This window comes from Neopsephotus bourkii, unplaced genomic scaffold, assembly GCF_033783945.1.
Source record: "Neopsephotus bourkii isolate Nb327-2 ecotype Australia unplaced genomic scaffold, CSIRO-AGI_Nbou_v1 NB_663, whole genome shotgun sequence".
NCBI classification, from domain to species: domain Eukaryota; kingdom Metazoa; phylum Chordata; class Aves; order Psittaciformes; family Psittacidae; genus Neopsephotus; species Neopsephotus bourkii.
The window spans coordinates 2,728,160-2,748,559 of NW_026901162.1; the positions used below are offsets into that span (position 1 = coordinate 2,728,160).

The 20,400-nt window shown below is 42.7% G+C and overlaps 1 protein-coding gene across 3 annotated transcripts; it reads left to right on the top strand.

The window, feature by feature from the left end:
* The first annotated feature begins 302 nt into the window (after positions 1-302).
* On the top strand, positions 303-19,981 carry LOC133212110 (phosphatidylinositol 3,4,5-trisphosphate 3-phosphatase TPTE2-like). Of its 3 annotated transcripts, none has more exons than XM_061353164.1 (19): positions 303-430; positions 1,112-1,201; positions 3,139-3,216; positions 5,478-5,525; positions 6,264-6,422; positions 7,008-7,127; positions 9,106-9,205; positions 10,009-10,072; positions 10,594-10,658; positions 11,234-11,294; positions 12,182-12,263; positions 12,346-12,434; positions 14,502-14,563; positions 15,479-15,559; positions 16,588-16,693; positions 17,297-17,394; positions 17,765-17,860; positions 18,489-18,559; positions 19,852-19,981. In XM_061353164.1, the coding sequence occupies exons 2-19, from the start codon at positions 1,152-1,154 to the stop codon at positions 19,952-19,954; spliced, it is 1,533 nt and encodes a 510-aa protein (XP_061209148.1). In that variant the 5' UTR covers positions 303-430; positions 1,112-1,151; the 3' UTR covers positions 19,955-19,981. The 3 variants fall into 3 exon arrangements, with proteins under 3 accessions (XP_061209148.1, XP_061209147.1, XP_061209149.1); XM_061353163.1 differs by lacking the exon at positions 303-430 and adding an exon at positions 644-681; XM_061353165.1 differs by lacking the exons at positions 303-430; positions 18,489-18,559 and adding an exon at positions 644-681 and having other exon boundaries at positions 19,852-19,965.
* The last annotated feature ends 419 nt before the right edge of the window (positions 19,982-20,400 follow it).

Here is a 20,400-nt window from a genome sequence, read left to right on the forward strand (position 1 = left end):
GCAAAGGCGGGCTGGAGGCCTCCTCGCTCCCGCGGGCCTGTGCGGGCCGGGGCCGGCGGGACCCCGGAGGGGAGTGCAGGCAGGCCCTGGCCCGGCTGCTGGCCCGGTGGACCCCGAGAAACACCAGGTGCCGCGGCCTGCGAGGTGACGGGCGGTGCCGGGAGCGGCGGCGGCCGTCGCCACGGCAGCCGGGGGGCCCGGCCCCGGCCCAGGTGCAGCCGTGCCGCGCCGCCGGCCATTTAGCCTCAGTCGGTAGGGCTGTGGTTGTGTTCGCACTCCGCTGCCTGGCCTCTGCGGGTGAGTGGGGCTGTGCGGCCCGGCGGAGGCGGGAGGGTCGGGGAACAGCCCGCAGGAAGTTTAGCGCAACTTTCCGCTGAGTGCGCGGAGCGCCGGGGGCGGGTGTCCGGGTTCGGCTTTGAGCGGCGCTGAGGTGAGGGGAGAGAGGGCTTCAGCCGGCTGGGACAGCGCGGGCTGTCCCTCTGTGGAGCCGCAGGTTCCGTGTGGGGGCCGCTGGGCCGGGGCCCGGCGTGAGGGAAGCGGTGCTGCTGGCCTGCCGGTGCCGGCCCCGCTCTGGGTTGCGGCCACGCTGCTGGGGGGACAGCACCCGCCGCAGTGAGAGCCGCTTCCCACCCTGGGGCTGTGAGGCTCTGCCCGAGAAATGCCTGCCGCCCGGCGAGGCGGGTCTGAAGGAAGGGAGAGGCATTCGGACCAAGTGCGGGCCTCCCTCCCGGGGAGGTGATGTATGCGGGGGCTTTTGGACCCGCTCCCCGGGGCTTCCAGTCCGCGCTTGGCGGAGCAGCCTGGGGCTGCACCTTTCTCGGAGGTGCCAGCTGCGGCTCTTCCGTGTTTCACAGCTTGAAACAGTGAGAAATGTCTCATAGTGAGGTAAAGATGCTGTTTTAAAGTTGTCACTGTGGTATGTTAGGTATAGTAAAAAAGCCCTTCATCACACCGCTTAGTGCACTGATTCTCAGTAACTTTATAAAGACTGCTTTGTCAACGGGGGTGGAGGGAATAGTTGAAAATTAAGCAGTTTGTCTGCTGGTAACATGACTATGTGCTGTAGGATGCTGGTATTTACTGTTTTTTGTATGGATCTCCCTTTAACTAGATGTACGTCTGTTAAGACCAGCAGAGCAGCAACAGGAAAAATGACAGCTGTGAGGTATGAACAAGGGGCAGAGCTGACAGAAGCATCCAGGTGAGCGAAATGAACTGTACCAATGTGTGGGTTTGGGATTGAAGTATGCTGTGTGTGGTCCCCTACCTTGAGTTTCTTAGTACTTTAAATGTAACAAAAATAATGATGGAGTGCTTGAGGTTTATATAGCATATAGTGTTTGTGTTCTCCCACCACAATGCTGTTGTTTGAGAGGAGTCATATCCTTGAAATACACTGCTCTGATTGACTTCTTGAGGTAGTCAGAAAGTACAGAGCACCCAGCTTAATCATGGGATTAAAGCTCACTCACTTCTAGCACCCAGAAACACTGTTAAAGTCTCGTATAGAGCAAGATGCTCTTGTTCTGCTCTCCCTGAAAGCCTCAAGTCTGAGTTCCCTTTAGCTGTGAACAGTCAGAAAAGCTTATGCTTTGATGGAGAGTGTGTGGGGTAGAAACAAGTTATTCTAGTATATCTTTTTTTTCCTCTTCCACCTGATTGTCAAAGACTGGATATAGTAGCTTGTGGTGGAGAGCTTGTTCCATCTTGGACAAGAAGTGGATGTAGAGTGCTTAGCAAAAACAACCTCCCACTGAGGAAAGCATTATCTAGGACTGAATTCTTGTGTGAGAGCACCATGGAAGCAGCATGCTTGGACTTTGCTCCTGTTTTCTTTTGTGTTAAAGATTGGCTTCCTAGCCCAAACCACTAATGTTTTAATCATAGTAGAGGATAAGAAGGTGGCTTTTGGTGAACTTCATATGTCTATAAGGATAAGCAAGTGACTTGCAGCAAACTAGCTGTAGTAGCTGTTCATTGAATGGAACCTACCAAGTAACTGTCCCATAAGAATAGCTGGGAAACAAAGCTGAGTGGTCATACATCACTAGAGCTTTGCTTCAGTTCTAGGAACAAAAGGAAGATACTAGCATCTGGAGATGCTGGAGCTGAAAAATGAGCCTTAAATGCCAAAATTCTTGGGGTGGAGTCTTTTCTCTGTTCTGCCCGATATTGAGTGCAGCTGGTGAATCATCAGTACTGGTTGCTGAAACTGCATGCTGGTGCATGGGTCCATTGCAGAGGATGAAGATTACTTGGGTCTTCTGAGTTGTTACACCAGTGCTTCACATTAATGCTAGGTTGCCTCAGAATGGCATGGAAACATCCATGTTGAGTGTGTGTATGTAGTTGCTGCTGCCCAAGAAGCAATGATGCCAGAGACAGAGCCACAGCAAACACTGTGACTGTGCTATTATACAGCATAGTATTTCTCTGGAGGAGGGTTAATTAGAAACTCCTGGATTTGGATGTTACTTTCTCTGAGGATATTTTGTGGCTTTCAGAGCTTCTCAGGTGGCTGAACAAAAGCCTAATCTAAAGAGATGCTTTTAAGGAAGTTAGGGCAAGCAGCCACTACCACCAAAAAGTGCTGTTCTAGCACTAGCTCAGCTGCTGCTCTGGTCTTCCAGTTTCCGGTCTGGTATCCTGCTCTGCACAAAAACATCTCTGTGCTATGGCTTTTCCTGGTGAAAACATCCGTTCTCTGAACAAGTAGTGTACTGTAATAGCATTAATGTAATTTGGACTCTTGGAAGCAACTTTGCATATATATATATATATATTTATGTATATGTATGTTTCCTTCCAGAGTCTGGATTGTTAAATCCTCAGCAGGCTCTTTTATGCTGAACTTGAAAACCCTTAATCCTGTTGCTGAACACATATGTTCCCTTCCGCCCCTGAAAGAAACTTCTGCAAGATAGATTGCTAATGGGAGCTAGGTCAGTACAAGCCAAAAGGTTCTGCTGTTCCTATGTAGAAGTATTTCTTCCACTGGTATTATACCAGTACTCTGGCCCAGTCTGCTCCGCACTGCTTAGCTGACAGTTAATATTCTTTTCTCTGGAGCAATGAAGGATAGCAATATGTAAAGTTGACTTCCCTATCAGTATGTGACTTGTGTTATTCCTTTGCCAGCTCTCCAACAGCAGAAGAGCCCACAGTAAAGATTGATGATGGCCATGATGAGGATAATGGACCAGACAGCTGTTCCAAGTAAGCTAATAATATACTAAATGCCTAGTGTATCCCTAAAGTGGAAATTGTTGAGCCAGAGTAAGCAGGCAGGTGGCTTGCTGAAGTAGTGATAAGCCCAGTGAATCACTTGGTATTGACATTTGCTTTAGTATATAATAAAGACAAGTAAGTTCAGAAGCTTCTTTATGCCTCTAGAGATGAAAGCCCAACCTATGAGCTACCTACAAGTCCATCATATTATGGAGAATGGGGAGTCCAAACTACTTTAAGCTTTCCCAGAAGAATGATTTTTGGGAGAGCACAGAAGAACAAATGCTGGCAAGAAAATAAGATGAATGAGTATCTGAGGTGAATAAGCATCATGCCCTCAAGACAAAAATGTCTGAACTTACTAGTGGTTAACTCTGTTCTTGAAGTAGTTATTTTCTAGTGGTGTTTAGCTCTCGTCACCAGATTACTAACTCCTATAACATGCTTAGTTGAATCACTGACGTATATTGACTTGTTTCTCTGTGCAGCTCAAGAACAGTAAGACGAAGCCTGTTATCTCAGGTCTTCAGTGTGACGATGTGTCTGTAGAATTTGGGAGTTGACATTTACAAATGTGTTTTACAAAGACCTTTAGCTAAGTATGTGAGCAAATGTGCTACATTCTCAACTGATGCAAGATGTTTGCAGGCCAAATTGGAATGATGTGTATGTATTTAAGTCTTTAGTGCACCTAATAAAGGTACCTGTCCTTAGGCTGTGTAATTTGGAGTCTAGGAGTACCTGTTGTGTTTGCATTGCAGGATTGACTGGGAAAAGAGACCAACAAACTGCTAGCACTGCAATAATTACACTTCCTCAGATATTAGACATTCATAAATGCAAGGAGAGCCCCCTGTATACTAGGTTGCCTTCAAGCTAAGACTTGTTACTGCATCCTTGACTTTCGTGGGAAAAGTGTGTACCAATATATCCTCCTTAAGGATGCAGGTGTTTGCTGGTTAGACCTTGAACCTAATAATGAGAGGCGTGGGTTAATTTGGTAAGGCCAGCAATATGCTTCCTCATCACTTCAGAGATACCTAGCCTTCTCTTAAATGGAGGCGTTAATGCCCAAAGTGAAATGCAATGCTCAAGTTACCCCAGAGGAAAAAAGTACCTTGGACAGGGTCACTGGGGTGCAATATGCATTACTGAGCTGACAAAGGCTTCCTGTAACAGTGGTATCTGTAATGGTGGGGAGAGGAAATGTAGTAGCTGTATATAACAGGGAGGATAAGATAGATATGCAAACAAAAGTATCTGCTGGTACTTTCTGTCAGTATGTCAGAACTTCTGGTAGGTTCTGTTGTTAGTGGTATACTTGGACAAAGTGTTTTCTTTTAAGTGTCTAAGAAAAGACTCTGTACTTACAGTAGTTAAGTAATCTTGGGATTACTTAACAGACTGGTAATCTGTTTTTCAAACTGTCCGAGCGTGGCATTTGCAGGTAGCTGCTTCAACCTTAGTTCTTGGTGTAGCCTAAGGAGACTTTCAGCTACTGAGACAATTACACAAAGGCCTAGTTTTAAACCAGAAGGCTTAAAGCACACCAAAAAAGCAACACATGATAATCTGTAACTGGAAACAGAGGTGGAACCCTACTAGGGCTGGAGATAACTCTCAGTGTTGCAAGAATTTAGCTTCAGCTCATTTTCTTAAAAGGCACTAAAGACCTCAATCTGAAAGCCATACTGGTATTTTCTTCTAATGGTAGAAGAGGTATTTTTCTTCCTGTATACCAGGAGCACTGAAGCAGTACTGGATCTATTAACAAGTGCAGCTTTTTCCAGGCCTAGGGGGAAAAAAAAGAAATGTCTGATATGATAAGCTAATGTCTTGAACAAGATGACACGTTAAGAGTTGTTTATCCTTTAATCTTCCTCTGGACCAATAGCTGTTGTATAAGCCCACTTCTTAAGGCCCAGTTATAAGCTTTAAGCCAGACTTTCAGTGTCATTGGAATTATGACACTGAGTAGTGTTATGCATAAGTGCCTACTATTAGGCTTTTAGGGGCTGATGAGTACTGATGAGCACTTTTTCTATGAAGTGGTCAAAGCATTGCTTTCAAGTACTGTCTTAACCTATATTCTTCATGAATAAAACTGGATAATCTACTTTTAAAGAAGTTACTTCTATACAGAATTCTAAACTGAAAAGAATATGAACAGAAGAATGTAACAGTGCTTTTGTGGCTAACATCAATAGCAAAATGTCACTTGACTTGATGCAACTTCTCTTCTCTTGCAGTGCACTTAGGAGAAAAATTTCGCCATTTGTGATGTCATTTGGATTCAGGTAAAAGCTCATGCCCGTGATGATATGGGCAAGACAAAATCAGTCCTTATTTCTGGTGTGAGAAATCAGAAAGTTCCTTGAATGACAGTGGCTCCAGCCTTCTCTGTATGAAAAGTACTGAATCCTATCGCCCCCAGAAAGGATGACTTGAGAAAAGTACTTTGACTGGGAAAGAAGCCTTAAACAGCTAGGGCTATGTTCTCCAACTGGAGCTGGAAGTCAGAACTGTAAATGCCGTTGACCTGGATAAAAGCTTTTTAATGACTTACTCCAGGCTGTGACAGCCTTTGAACAACCAGCTGGTCCGTTGTATGCAATCTAGGTGCTGGAACAAGGTAAGCTGTTACAGTCAGTATAGTCCCTTAAAAGTAATTGTCTTTATCATGACTATAGTAAGTTAGGAGTGTGAGAGGAAAGTGAGTAAGCTGGAAGACAGCACTGACACTTGTGTGCCTTAAAGTATTCAGATCTTCAGCACTTCTAGGTAGCTGTGGAATTATAGGTAAATAAATACAGCTGAGTCTGGGTTAAATATACAGTTCCACATGGATTATATACTCTATGCAGACAACTTAAATGCAGTTGGAATCCTGCTTATATAAGCATGCTTCAATCCCATATATAAAAATACATGCTTTGCTGGAACAGGTTAAACAAGAATCCGGGCTTGTGCTTTTTGGTCAAATGTCAGCAATTCATTCCTACCTCTTGAGCTCACTAGTATCTTTCTTTTTGCAGAGTATTTGGAGTTGTGCTTATCATTGTGGACATTATAGTTGTAATTCTGGATCTGGCTATTGGTGAGAAGAAGGGTGTTAGAGAGATTCTTGAAGGTGTTTCCCTGGCAATAGCACTCTTCTTCCTCATTGACGTTCTCCTGAGAGTGTTTGTTGAAGGGTAAGATGTGAGCAAATGTTGAGTTAGTGTGGCAAGTCCTCAAGCTAGTAAGAAAGCAGTTTCCAGCTTGGTCTGCAAACATGGATGTTCTGTAGGCTAATTTTCTGATCATAGACAATGACCCCATCTCTTCTTGGTTGTGTGTGTTGTCTGTTACCCTTCTATAGAATAACCATAGAATCATAGAATAGTTAGGGTTGGAAAGGACCTTAAGATCATTAAGTTCCAACCCCCCTGCCATGGTCAGGGACACCTCACACTAAACCATGTCACCCAAGACTGTCCAACCTGGCCTTGAACACTGCCAGAGATGGAGCATTCACAACTTCCCTGGTCAACCCATTCTAGTGTAATAATCTGTAAAATGTTTGGGGTATAAGTAAGCACTTCAATTCTATCAGCTTTGCTATGACTGACATGTGTAGACTAGGTGTATGATTATTTTCTTAGTGAGTCTTCAGTGCTCAGTATCAAGAACTACTTCAGGTCTCTAGCAGTACCTACGTGTAGGTGATTCTCTTCCTGAAGATGTATTTCAGTATTTGTTATCCATATGGACATCTCTCTAAAACTCTTTTGTTTCAGCTTCAGGAACTATTTCCGGTCCAAACTGAATATTTTGGATGCATTCATAGTGGTGGGCACTCTGTTAATCAATATGACATACTCCTTCTCGGGTCTTGCTGCAGCAGATCAGATACCAAGGTAAGAGTGGTATGGCAGTTGTTAAACATGAGCTTTTTTTCATAGTCTTCTAAGCATTTTCTTGGGCACCTCTAAGCTAGATGTGTGCATTCTAGATCATGAGTAGTCATAGTTTTTTGTGGTACGGACTATTGAGTAATAGAGACATCTAATTTTGGTCTGTAGTTATCCTGTACACTGTCCCCATCTCAATGGCAGAGATTATCTAAGCATATCAGTTGAGGTAGCTAAAAGTGAATAGAGAGGCCATCAAATGCTCTGATTTAAACTTTTCTTGGGGGAAGGTGTGCAGCAGTCCTGAGAGAATCTGAAGGTCAGAAACATGAGTTGGGTTATAATAGCAAATGCAACAGACAGCTGAAGGAAGATCTCCATCTAATGGGTCTTGACAGTGTGGCAACTCTTTCTATTTCTTGTTTCCTCCACCTTTTCCAAAAGCTCCATGGTAGTACATGTTGGCTTTTTCAGCCATGTCTTGGAGAGGGGAAGTAGGCTGGTTATGTGTGTAAATTAATTCAAGTAATATTTTCATCTTGTTTCTGTAGCTTGATCAGATGATAATCTGTGAGAGGAGTCCATTTGTGGATTAGATCTTCCCACCTAACACTCAAGCAGTGTCCACATAATTCAAGTAATTCCCAGTAGCCTACCTGAGATTTACCACTTTTCTTTCTTCATAGCCATTCCTCAAGAAGCAAACAGCAGTCTTAGAGCACCTGCTACATCTCAGAATGATTAGAATTTGAGCAGCTTTTATGTGGATAAGAGTATATATGTGACAAGTAAAAATTCAGTGGCAGGCCATAAAGATAACATGCCCTGATGAAAGAATATGGTCTCTTACTTCTAATCTTGTCTAGCTGGGTGTGCACTGGGGTAAGTTACCCATTTCCTTGAAGTCTGACTGATAAAGAACATCAGGGAATGAGAGCAGGGTCTAGGAGCTAATGCCTAATTGTCTAATTTCCTAAAGGGCAGAACGCAAACTGCTTTAATCTTTAAGAGATGCTTGTCAGAGATGTGGTTCAGGCTGGGGAGAGGGGCTTTGGAGTCTTCATTCCACTGTTGTTTCATCTCCTTGGCTTCCAGATTCTTGGCTGATGGCTCCAAGGGAGTTCTGTTTGAAACCAGCAGGGTTATCCTGGGCTAGGAAGAAGCTTTGAGGAAAAAAATGAAACTCTCCTCTGGGTGTCCAGGGCAGCCTTGTTTTGCTGACTTTAATCTCTCCATCAGTGGAGAGCAGGCTGTCTTTAACTGGAGGTTTGTCTCTTACTGCAGGCATTCACCAGGATTCTTGCCTAAGTGCATCAGGATCTGAAACAAGTGCATGTGCTCCTTAAAAGCATATGCTCACCTAATTCCTTCAGGATTGAATGTTAGTTTGCCATAATCCCTAAGGGTAGTGAAAGCAGCTGCCCCTGTTCAGTTGCTTCGGTAGAACCACTCACATAAGCATCTTGCCGGCTTCAAAGTTCAATGGCAGTTCAAAGTTCCTCAAACCAAATCATGTGCTCAAGTTGCTGAATGATTAAACATGGGGTTTATACTGATCTGTCCTCAGGTTTCTTAAGGCATGACCTTGTCTAGCTTCTCTTTTCAGCTATTTTCAGGTGGTTACTTATGTTTAAATATGTATCTGAACAAGCTTCAAGGAACAAGAATTTGGGGTTGACATAAGTAGTATTACAGGAATTTGTTTCTCTGCAGAGTTGCCTATGAAAGTCTGAGCAAGTAGGGATTTCCTAGTTCTGTTTCCTGGTTCCTAGTTAGCTGTTCAGAGCATGTACTCCCCCAAAAAACTCAACAACGAAACATGGTATTCTTCAAGCACAGTATTCTTTCTCCAAAATGAGCCTGAGAAGTCCTGGTTAAGCATATGAAGAAAGCTTTAAACTGTGAGGGAGCTTTTAAATAACTTTAAGCTTTGCATTTAAGTTTAGTTGTGTTAATTTTCTTTCATGGTGAATCTGTCATCTAGAATGGTCACTCTTTTCCGAGTTCTGAGGATTGTCATCTTGATAAGAATATTTCGCCTGGCTTCACAAAAGAAGCAACTTGAAGTGGTGACCAGGAGAATGGTAAGTTGGCCTCTTTCTATATCTAGGCTACTATCACTGTTTCCAGCTGTTTCTCCACATAGCCATCAGTAGCAGCAAGACTACCCACAGCCTGTTGGTCTGCAACTGAATAATAGTGCCTAAGCAGCACATCTGTTTAGTGTGGATGACAGGGTACTGGAGCTTTGCCTTCAACTTCAGCACAGCTAATCATTCTTAACTTTGCTCAAGTAAGCAGCAACTTGACCTGAAAGGCCAGCATACTGAAGTGATTGCACCATCAAGTGTCTCAATTAGTAATTTCTAACTTGTGTGGTACATAGACTGTTTTCCCTCCTATAGAGGAGGATAGGAATTTTAATGCTTCACTGCTTATTCCAGGTGAAGACAAAACATCTTAGCTGTAGAAGCCGTATCTGTTGTAAATGCCACTTATTTTTATCAGGGAACTAAAGTGGTACTTGAAGCTTTAAGTATGTCCTCTTGCTCAGAAATAAGCAGTCTTGGTTATGCTGCCCTTAACTTTGTTCTTCCTTCCCTCAACCCCCAAACACTCAAAGAGTAATGATGGATTCATAACTTCAGTATTCTTTACACTAGAATGAACTTTGATACTTCAACGTAAAAATTCTGTACGGAGCTTCTACCTGAAGCTAATATAAGAAATGTTCTTGGTTAATGCTGTGAACTTTGCTGTAGCAAAATCAGGGTCTGCTACTTGACTTGACTTCAGAGTCTAGATGGTTGGTTTAGTTGCTGGTAACAGGCATCACTTGCTGATCTCTGGCATTTCTCTGGAAGATTAACTTTTCTTTCTTTGGCAGGTCTCTGAAAACAAAAGGCGTTATATGAAAGATGGCTTTGATCTGGATCTCACTTATGTTACTGGTTTGTAGAAACAAATGAGACTTTGAAGCATGTTACATCCTGTTAAGACTAGTTACTCAGTTTAGTCTAAAACATTGCCTGTATTTCATGTAAAGCACTAATGAAAATTAAGTATGAAGTCAAACCAGGCTTACTCCTTTTCTGTGGGATTTTGAAATACGGATTCCTGACTCTGACCCTGTTCTCAAAGATTAGCCTTCCAGGAGATAGGTCATATGTGCTCTGTGTATTGATAGAAATTCTTCTGAGGCCTAGTGAACCAGAGCTGAGAAACTGATTTAATTTTTTTTTTATTCCAATTCTGTGGAGATTGATGCATAATAGTAGTTGGTGCTTTGGGGAGCATTATTGCCCTGCTCTAGCTATGCTAACTGTAGAGCAACGGCTCTTGGAAATGAGTAGGTTTTCCTTATAATTAGGGTAGGAGTAAGCAATTTCATAATGATATTGCTCTTAGTCATGTAGTTCTTACATATGGGGAGGCTTTCTCCTGTTAGTTCAGCTTGCTGTCTTTTCCACAGATCGCATTATTGCAATGTCGTTTCCATCTTCTGGGAAGCAATCTTTCTATAGGAACCCTATACAGGTAAAAATGTCTCATATACTAAGTTCACTATTTCTGAATGATTTTTTTCACTTCTGGTTTCCCACTAATTTGCATGTGGACTAGATAAGTCAATCCTAGTTCTGCTGGTTTGGCTGGTTGGAATGACTAAGTGATAGTCTCCACTGTGCTGTACTGCCTGTGTTGTAGTCTCTCAGCTGAACCTAGTGGGATGTATCTCACAGTGTGGACACCTTGGTGTTCTGAAGCTCCTGCTCTTTGGGAGTGCTTCAGAGAACCAAGTCAGTTCTGTCCTAGGCTAGTAGTAGTGTGATTGATAAGAACCATCTAATCATCTAAATGAAGATGTTTAAAAGGTCAATATAATAGCTTTTCAGAGCTATGCCAGCTGATATTGTAGAAACAAATATGTAGGGCAGAGACGATGCAGTAGTACTTCTGTTCCAGGCAAGAACCCGAGCTGTTGGGCTGGAAAGGCCTGCTGTCCAAAGGCTATTTATGAATGCAGTTGCTGACCCCACCTGCAGGCTAGTGGTTGAGGTAGCAGTGGAAATACAGAGTAGAGACCTAATAACTCTGAACTCTTGTTGCTTTAGGAAGTTGCAAGATTTTTGGACACCAAACATGCAGACCACTATAAAGTCTACAATCTCTGCAGTAAGTATACTTAGCTGCTGACTACACTGAAATACAGCTAAAACAGAAAAACATCTCTTCAAAGTATGCTGCTGACAGTAACAGATCTCTGAGAACATATAATATGTCAAAAGGACATAGCTGTCTCTAATTAACATCTGTCCTGAAAGTGGCTGTTGACTTTGAGTATCTGATGCTGTCCTGGAACCTGCAAAAGAGGTACTAGAGGCCTTGCAGTTTAGGCTTCCTTGTTTATGCTGAATAATTGCCTTAGTGTTCTAAAACATCTTATTGAAAAATGAAAGTGGAAAATTAAACCTGGGCTAAAAGTTGGGGTGATGTTGGAGAATTTCCTAACGAGGGCTTGGAAGAATGAAGTGGAGGAATAGTTAAATGCTCTTCTACTTAGAGGTGGCTAAAAATACCCCAGAAAAGTACTTCAGAAACCACTATCCTGTGGTTCCTGCTTCATAGCAGAGCTGGAAGCAGGGTATAATAAAGAAGTACTGACACTGAAGTCCTGAAAAAGCAAAATTGTCCTCTGGCCAGCAGAAGGATGGATGGGGATCACAGATGAGCCTTTAAGGTTACCACTCTAGCTGGTGGTTGCTGTGGTTGACCCTGATAGTACATCAGAACACTAACTGTCAGATACCATAATAATCCCTATAGAAAGTAATGGCTATCTGCATGTGGAGATGAATTTTATCTTAAGTGAGAGGTGTGAAACTAGAAGTTAAGCAAGCATGGCTTTAGCTAAATTACCTCATTTGTTTTCCACTTTGATCTGTCTATACTACTGCACCTTAAACACTGGCATATGCTCAGGTGAGCAGCTGTGTGTCCCAAGCCACTTTATCTGTAATCCTACTCCCCTTTGTGGCATAACTTCAGATTTTTCTTTGTAGGTGAAAAAGGCTATGATCCCAAGTACTTCCACTACAGGGTAGAAAGGATCTTTATTGATGACCACAATGTCCCAGCACTACAGTGAGTCTTGTCAAGAAATGCATATGTCATGGTAGCTCTGTGTAGGCATTTGCTTTGATCTGCTGACTTTCCTCTTATCTAGGGACATGCTGAAGTTCACTGCCAGTGTCCGTGAATGGATGAGTCAAGATGAAAAGAACATCATAGCAATTCATTGTAAAGGAGGCAAAGGTAGGACTGCTCATGTATAATTAGCGTATACTACAAATGACACCTTATTCTTACCGTGGCTTCTTTTGATATGTGGCCTTAAACCATAACATGAGATTGGTTTAAGGCACAACTTGACAAATTCTGCAGACACTGACTAGCAACAGTATAGTACCATGTGTTTAGTATTGCACAACCCCATTTCTAGATAACCCAGATTGGTTTTTAATCGAAGGTGGCATCTGATCTCTTAAAATGTTCTTCAGTAACTTCCTGCTGTCCTGGCTGCTGGGACACAAGTTCCCCAGAAAAGGCTGGGAATAGGGAGCTGCTGGAACTGATACTATCAAAAAGAGTTAAGCTTCTGCTTTGGCTCCCTGGTAGCCAGTTACCCACACTGAATATCCTGCATTGTAATATGCCTCAAGCTTTTTAATTGCTGTGGAGGAGAGGGAGGGAATTGTGGGATTGTTTAGGCTAGAAGAGATCTTTAATATCATCCAGCTGCCAAGTCCACCACTAAACCGTGTCCCCAAGTGCCACATCTACACATTGTTTAAATACCTCCGGTGATGGTGACTCCACTACTTCCCTGGGCAGCCTCTTCCAGTGCTTGACAACCCTTTTGGTGAAGGAATTTTTCCTAATATCCAGTCTAAACCTCTCCAGGCACAACTTGCTGACCAGCATTCCTGCCCAACTTTGTGGTATTTGCAAACTTAAGTGAGGGTGCACTTGATCCCTTTGTCCACATCAGTGATAAAGATATTAAACAGAACTGATGTAAAAGAAATATATATCTTTTATATCAATTGTATAAATATCTTTAAATTTCTTTTATATATCATATAAAATATGATATTAAACAGGCCCCTATACTGAGCCCTGGGGAAGCACCACTTGTGGCCAGCTGCCAGCTGTATTTAACTCCAGTCACCGACACTCTTTGGGCCTGGCCATCCAGATGTTTTTTTTTTACCCAGCACAGTATACCTGTCCAAGCCATGACCAGCCAGTTCCTGTGGGAAATGGTGTCAAAGCCTTTGCTAAAGTCTAGACAGACAACATCCACAGCCTTTCTCTCATTTGCTATAAGTGGGTCACCTTGTCATGGAAGGAGATCAGGTTAGTCAAGTAGGACCTGCCTTTCATAAACCCACACTGACTGGGACTGATGTCCTGTACATACCATATACAGAACAGGTTGTCCTGTATGAGCTGTGTGGTGGCACTCAAGATGAAATGCTCCTTAACTTCTCCCTGGGTGTTTTAGGTACTGCTGGGCCTGAAGTCAAGGTACACAGTGTTATGTGATAGGGCAATGTGATCTTGTGGGAGCAAGATAGTCGAAGTTACTGCATATGAGCTGACTTGTGGGTGCTGTCTGCTACTTGTGGTAGTCCAGGAGCTGTTGAAGTGCATAGATGGCTGTGCAAATAAACCAAACTTCCCTGCAAACATCTGCCGCATCTTTAGCCACCTGCTGTTATTACTGCAAGTACTTGGCTTAAACAAGTGGTTACTTAACATGAAGTCTTCCCCCAGTCTGAACTGTAGCTTAAAGGTTTTGCAAAACTCAATACTGAAACAACCTGCAGGCTAAAGCCAGTTTGAAGAACAAGTGTAGGGAGGGGTAACTTGAACTCTGAGCTTTTTTTGGTTTTTTAAACTCAAAGCTGAGACAGTATAGGAATGTTGTGCTAGCAGTCTTGATGCCTTCTTAGTGAGGTTGGAGGTGGAAAAGTTGGGGCAGAGAAGCAGCTCTTGACTTAAAGACTGGCAGTTGGCAATGCTATAACCTCATTTAGCAGGGTGTACTTAACACTCCCCCATTGCATGGAATATGAGATAGTGGCCAGCTTCCTAAGTGTCTCCAGTAATATTACAAAGAAATGTAGGCACTGCTTTCAAGAAACAAGTTAAAAAAATGCAGTATCTTGTCTTAACTCAATCTTTCTGGAAATACAGGCACTTGGCTACTGTCACTTAAAACTTCTGAAATGGAGAGAATGGAAGAATTTCATCTTCACAAAATCTCAAATACCTTTGAAGTCCTGTAGATCACTCTGTCTCTTATTTCTAATGCAGGGAGGACTGGAACAATGGTTTGTACCTGGCTCATAGACAGTGACCAGTTTGAGAGTGCAAAGGTAAAAAGTGGTGGGGGTTTTTTGATTCTTTTAGTATTCAGAGTTCTTTAGAATCTACTTAATTGGTGAAATGCATCAATACTTAGCAAGAGCTCCATACTGGAAAAAGGACACTGAACTGATGCTTTGTTCTTTGCTCTTTTTCAAAATAAAGCTCTTTCAAATCTTACTACTAGGTAAGTTCCTTTCTGATGAAGACTATTGTTGATCAGGAAGAATGGAGAAAGTACAATTGAACAGATACCAACTCTGAAGCATTCTTTTTGGAGGCGTAAGACATAGGTTTTCAGGCAATACCCTTCTTGAACTGTAGGTGGCTTCTGAGCATGCTCTACTAGAGATAACATGACTTTTTTTAAGAGGTCTCCAAGTAGTGTGAGGCATTAAGAATTGTCTTGACTGCCAGGGTTACAGCAAGAAGCCTTTTTGGGAAAAGGCGGTCCCAGAAAGGACAGATGCATGTGCTGTTTTAGCTTCCCACGTCCAGTATACCAATCTGGAGACATGGTCTGCAGAAGGCCCAGGTCACTCAAAGTAGCCTGGGCTGACTGTGAATCCATTTAATCATTTGTTTTTTCTCAGTTTGCTTTGTGAAGATCTGAATTAAGTTCAGCTTGATCTGCCACAGACCACTTGAATACACGTGGTTCTAAAGCAACTGCTTAGAAAGCATATTGTTCTCCTTCACTCTTTCATGGATGGCAGACTTAATGTATTTGACTTCCTAATTAGTACTTTTTTTTTATTCTAGTTAAAAGCCTCCTTCAGAAGGTACCAAAACAACTAGCACATATTTTTACTTGCACTCCCTTATTGGAATTGACTAATGGAATTCTAGTTTACTGCCCTCCCTTCAGGAAAGGGGAATGGTGGTGGGATAAATATATTAACACTTGAAGTTATCTTCTTATGTAGGAAAGTTTGGACTACTTTGGGGAGAGAAGAACTGATAGAAGCACAAGTACCAAGTTTCAAGGAGTTGAAACTCCATCCCAGGTAAGCTTCAGCAGGTCCATTAACAGTAGCCAAACCAGCATTATTTTTGCAACTGCTTATGCTATCCCCCCTCCCCTGCCTTGTTTCAGATGTAGGTTTCTACATGCTGAACTCCTGAACTTTCTGTATTTGTTCTTCAAAGGTTGGAAGACCATCTAGTGGTAGGGTTGTGCTGCATCTTCCCCTCCCTCCCTCACTTTGTCCAAGTACATCCCTTATGCCTTTCTCTGCATAATAACAAATCTGAATTATGGTATTTAAGTTAACAGAATTGGTTAGATAAGGGGAGCTTTCAGTCCAACCCCACTGTTCAAGCAGGGTGAGCTAGAGTAGGTTGCTGAGGGCTGTGTTCAGTCAGGTCTACACTACCTTCCCAGATGGGGACTCCATGCCTCTGGGCATCCTGACAGGAGCATGATCCTGTAAGACAGATGGGCTGTTATCAAGGATGCACTGAAGCCTGCAGCCTTGCCTGGGGAGGGGCTGTGGCACTGATGTGCCTGGGTGGAGAACTGCATACTATGGAGGTTGCATTTACAAGGAAATCCTAAAGTTATTACCGCAGGCCACGGTTTAGGGCTTTGCTCATTCTGATTCACTGTGTACTGTGGGGTTCAGAGGTGTGAGATGAAGCTGGTGACAGAGGTACATCAGTTGCTGGTATAAAATAGAATAGAGGTACAGCTGTCCTATAGAATGTGCTTCTGTAAAATGAAAGCGTCTTGTACATTTAAACATCCTGTCCCTTAAAAAGCTACATTTAAAATAAGCTCCTCACTTCTTGCTGAAGTACAGAATTCCTCTTGGAACATGAAGTTTAAATATTGCCTAAAATGTAGATACTGGATTTGTCTAAAAGATTGTTTGAACTGGAGAGGGGAAGGAGAGCAAATGGCTACTTTTCTCTTAGCTTTGCACTTAAGAGTTAAAAATTTAGGATTAAGTAGATCTTCTACTCTGCTTTTGCCTAGAATTAATATGTGTGGGTTACAGAAACTGCATAATTTGTCTGGGTTTTTGCATTACAGAGTAGGTATGTTGGGTATTATGAGATCCTGAAAAACAAGTATAACTTGAAACTCCCACCAGAGAGACAACTCAAAATAAAAAACCTCAAAATCCACTCTATACATGGTAAGAACTCTTGAATTTGGGCATTCCTCTGTCCTACTCCTATTACAGGCAGCTGATGTCTACTGTCTGTCTTGCAAAGACCATGATAGGAATGTAGATTTACTGGGATTTGAGAATTCCAATGGAATAGTTAAAATACAATGAAAAGCATTTTGGAATGAAATTGCCCCATGTGTTCTTTCACTTGCTGGGTGTCTGGTCCAATGGTGGTTCATATACAGCCTGCTGTTTTCTAAGGGAAATCACTTTCCAAGGGAGATTAACTCCACATATGGAACTTGATCACTACTGTTTCTGCACACATGTACTGGTAGTCTTGATAAAAGATTGTTCTAGGGGACTACTTGGTCTTGGGGACTTCACACTGATGTTCAGTTGGTGGAACCAGATTCTTCATTAGACTGTTCCTGCTTCATATCTGCTTTGAAATACAGCTTTCAGCCACTGAATCTTGAGCTACCTTTAGAATTTGAGTTCTCAAGTCTATTACAAGGTATTCTGGAAAGAAGGCAAATTGAATGGGATTTCAACTTGGTTTTCATGACCACTTATGTTTCCAGCTAATGCGTGTGCTCTGGTATAATGCAACTCTTTCTTTCCCAGGAGTTGGGAAAGGCAATGGAACTGATATGAAGGTGCAGGTGATAGTGAGGAAGCAAGTTGTACTAGAATGTATATGTGCCAGTCAAGGAAACTGCAAGGTGAGCGCTATGAAATCATGTCAGTTGAGTCACAGAAGATGAAAGCTGACTTAGAGGTCAGAAGTGTCTTCCTGTAAAAGTTGAATATTGGATGTAAAACTGTCAGATTAAATGTTGTAAATTCTGAGAGGATGAAAAAGCTAAGCTTTGCTAAATCACTATCTTACCACTACTCTCCTACAAAAGATTTCCCTAAAAGTCACTTAAATGCAAATAGCTCACTCTAAGTAGCTGAAATTGTTGTCTTTTACTATAGCACTGCTATTATATTTGTATGCCATGAATGAGTAGCAAGGTACTGCCATGAATTGGTCCCTTGTCTCTCTGCAGCCATTTTTTCATAAAACTAACACTTCATTCTGTTATCTAGATCTTCTTTGATGCTGAAAGTGACTCTGTAGTCATTGGCTTGGAGGACAGCCCTGTCATAAGTGGTGATGTGAAAGTCAGATTTGAATCACGTTCAGTAAGTGTAACAGTGTAAAGATCTTTGCTTGAGTATGAGAAAAGGCTGTGGTTTGCACTGCAGCTGGGTGCTGGCTGTGCTGTCTGGGGCAGGATCTGTGCTCCTCCCCAGTGACTCCTGCTCCTCCCCTGGCCCCACTGCAGTGAGTGGTGCAACAAAAGTTGCTACATCATCCTATGCAGGCAGGGGAGACATCTGGCTGTTCATATAGTACAACAAAGACAGGATAGTTGAGCACCTTCCACTAGACCAGGTTGCCCAGAGCCCTGTCCAGCCTGGCCTTGAACACTGCCAGGGATGGGACAGCCACATTTTCTCTGGGCAACCTGTGCCACTGCCTCATCACCTCTGTGGTGAAGAATTCTTTCCTAATATCTAATGTAAGTCTCTCTCAGTTTAAAGCAGTTCCCCTTGTCTTATCCCTACATGTTCTTGTAAAAAGTTTCCCTCCAGATTTCTTGTAGGCCTCCTTCAGAGAAAACAGTGATCTAGGTGTGATGTTGGGTTCTTCAAGTGTACTGCCCCTGGCACTTTAGCTTTGTAAACTAAACTACTGAGGATGGGTGGGTACTTGGGTACTCATGCTCTGCCAGAAAGTCCTATTGTCTAACAGAGTCTCTGTCCTTAGGATCTCCCAAAAGGCTATGATGACTGCCCATTCTTCTTCTGGTTCAACACTTCCTTTATTGAAAATAACAGGTAAGCAATCGTAGTGACTGCCTTGAGATCCTAACTTTTAGTGTCTGAATGGAGCTAAAAGTTCATAAGCACAGTACTAATAGCTGAGATAGCTGGCTTGTCCAGCCTGTTGTAGCTTCTGTGTGGGTACTGGTTTCTGACTCTCAGCTGGAACTTAAGAGCAGGCAGTTGGTACGTAGTTGCTTGCAGTGTGCCAAGTATTTTAAACATGTGATATCTGAATCAACTTAATCCATTAGACTTTCCTCAACATTCCGTTATTAATGAACTTGAATTCAAAAAGGTAATGCTAACTTTCAAACCAATGGCAACTTGGCCATTCTCTGTAGCATTGCTGCCTGAGAGGCTGGAACTCATTCAGCAACTTAGCAGGTAAACATTAAGACCAGTTAGAGGTACTGATGCTTGGGATTCCAAAGAAAGGCTCTTTGACTGCTTCTCATGCTTTTATTAGGAATGACTGTGGTTGCTCTTGTTGAGATTAGAACTCCTGGGGGTGCTCCAGCCAGTGCAAGTTGGTCTTGTCTGCCTCTCTAGGGAAGTGATGTAGAAACAGGAGGCAGAGACAGGAGATCGTTCTCTTCTGTTTACCAGACTAGCCAGATTTAGAGGAACAGCAAATTTCACATAAGGATAAATACTGTGTTATCCATAGTAGGAACAGGAAGGAAACAAGTTTAATTTAATTGATCCCATCAGAGCATGAGGAGCAATAGCCATAAGTATGTTCATAACTCCAAACCTAATTTGCTGAGCCAGCATTTCCCTTTCTGTCTAGAGAATTCTGATAGACCTAAGGTCACTAGGCCTGGTCAGAAATCAAATGGCTGTTACGGCAGTGCCATGGTATCTCAAACTCAGCCAGAGCTGATGTGCAGGTGCTATTAAGTAATAACTAGACATGAATTTGGGAAATATTAAAAGTGGAGAACATGCCTGATGAACTTGATCAGCACTGAGCTGAATCCTTGCTATTAGGAAGGTCAGTCACTCAATTCCTGCCACACGCATCCCACTGGGAGGCCTCTAGCTGAATGTGGCACACACAGATGTTACTGTAAGAGTCTTGCTTTGTGGGGCAGAGGACCCTGACCCACAAACCTGTGAAGCTGACTGTTTCTCGAGCTAGATCAGATCCAAAGCCCTGTGCAGAGGGGCATGGCTTCTGTCTGTCTGAATTAAAGATCTAGGGTTATTGTTAATATTCTAGGGCTGAGCTTGGATTTCTCTTGGCTGACAAAGGAAAACTGTGGTTTAGGCTGTAAGACGTGCTGCTGAATTTTGTCTTTCAGACTCTACCTTCCCAGGAATGAGCTGGATAACCCTCACAAGTCTAAAACTTGGAAAGTCTATAGTGAGACATTTGCTGTGGAGGTGAACTTTATTGAACCATAAGGGAAAAAAGGAGAAAAAAAAAACCTGAAAAAAGGGAAACAAGTAAAATTAATCTCTTTTCCTGGAGAATCTTGCTGCTTCAGTATACAATGAAGCAGTTATGTTTTGATGTACTTAATGTATTTCTGGGTAGATACAGCTTGTCAAATAAATTTACATGAAGTTCTGTTGTGCAGAGCAATAATACTCTGAAGAGGTACTTAGTGTCAGCTGACTGTCGTGCCAATGAGCTTTGGATCCTTTGGCGATTAGATGTTTCTACATACAGGTAATCCCTTCTTTATTAAGCTAAGACAATTGTCCTCAAGAACATTAACCTGATGGTGGGTGGAGACCAGCAGTTTGCAAGAGGCTGCTGGAAAAATCTGACACACCTTCCTTCAGGATCAGGGTTTTCCACAGGTTAGTAGAATATTGGAATCTGAAGGGAGACATTGTCTACCTGT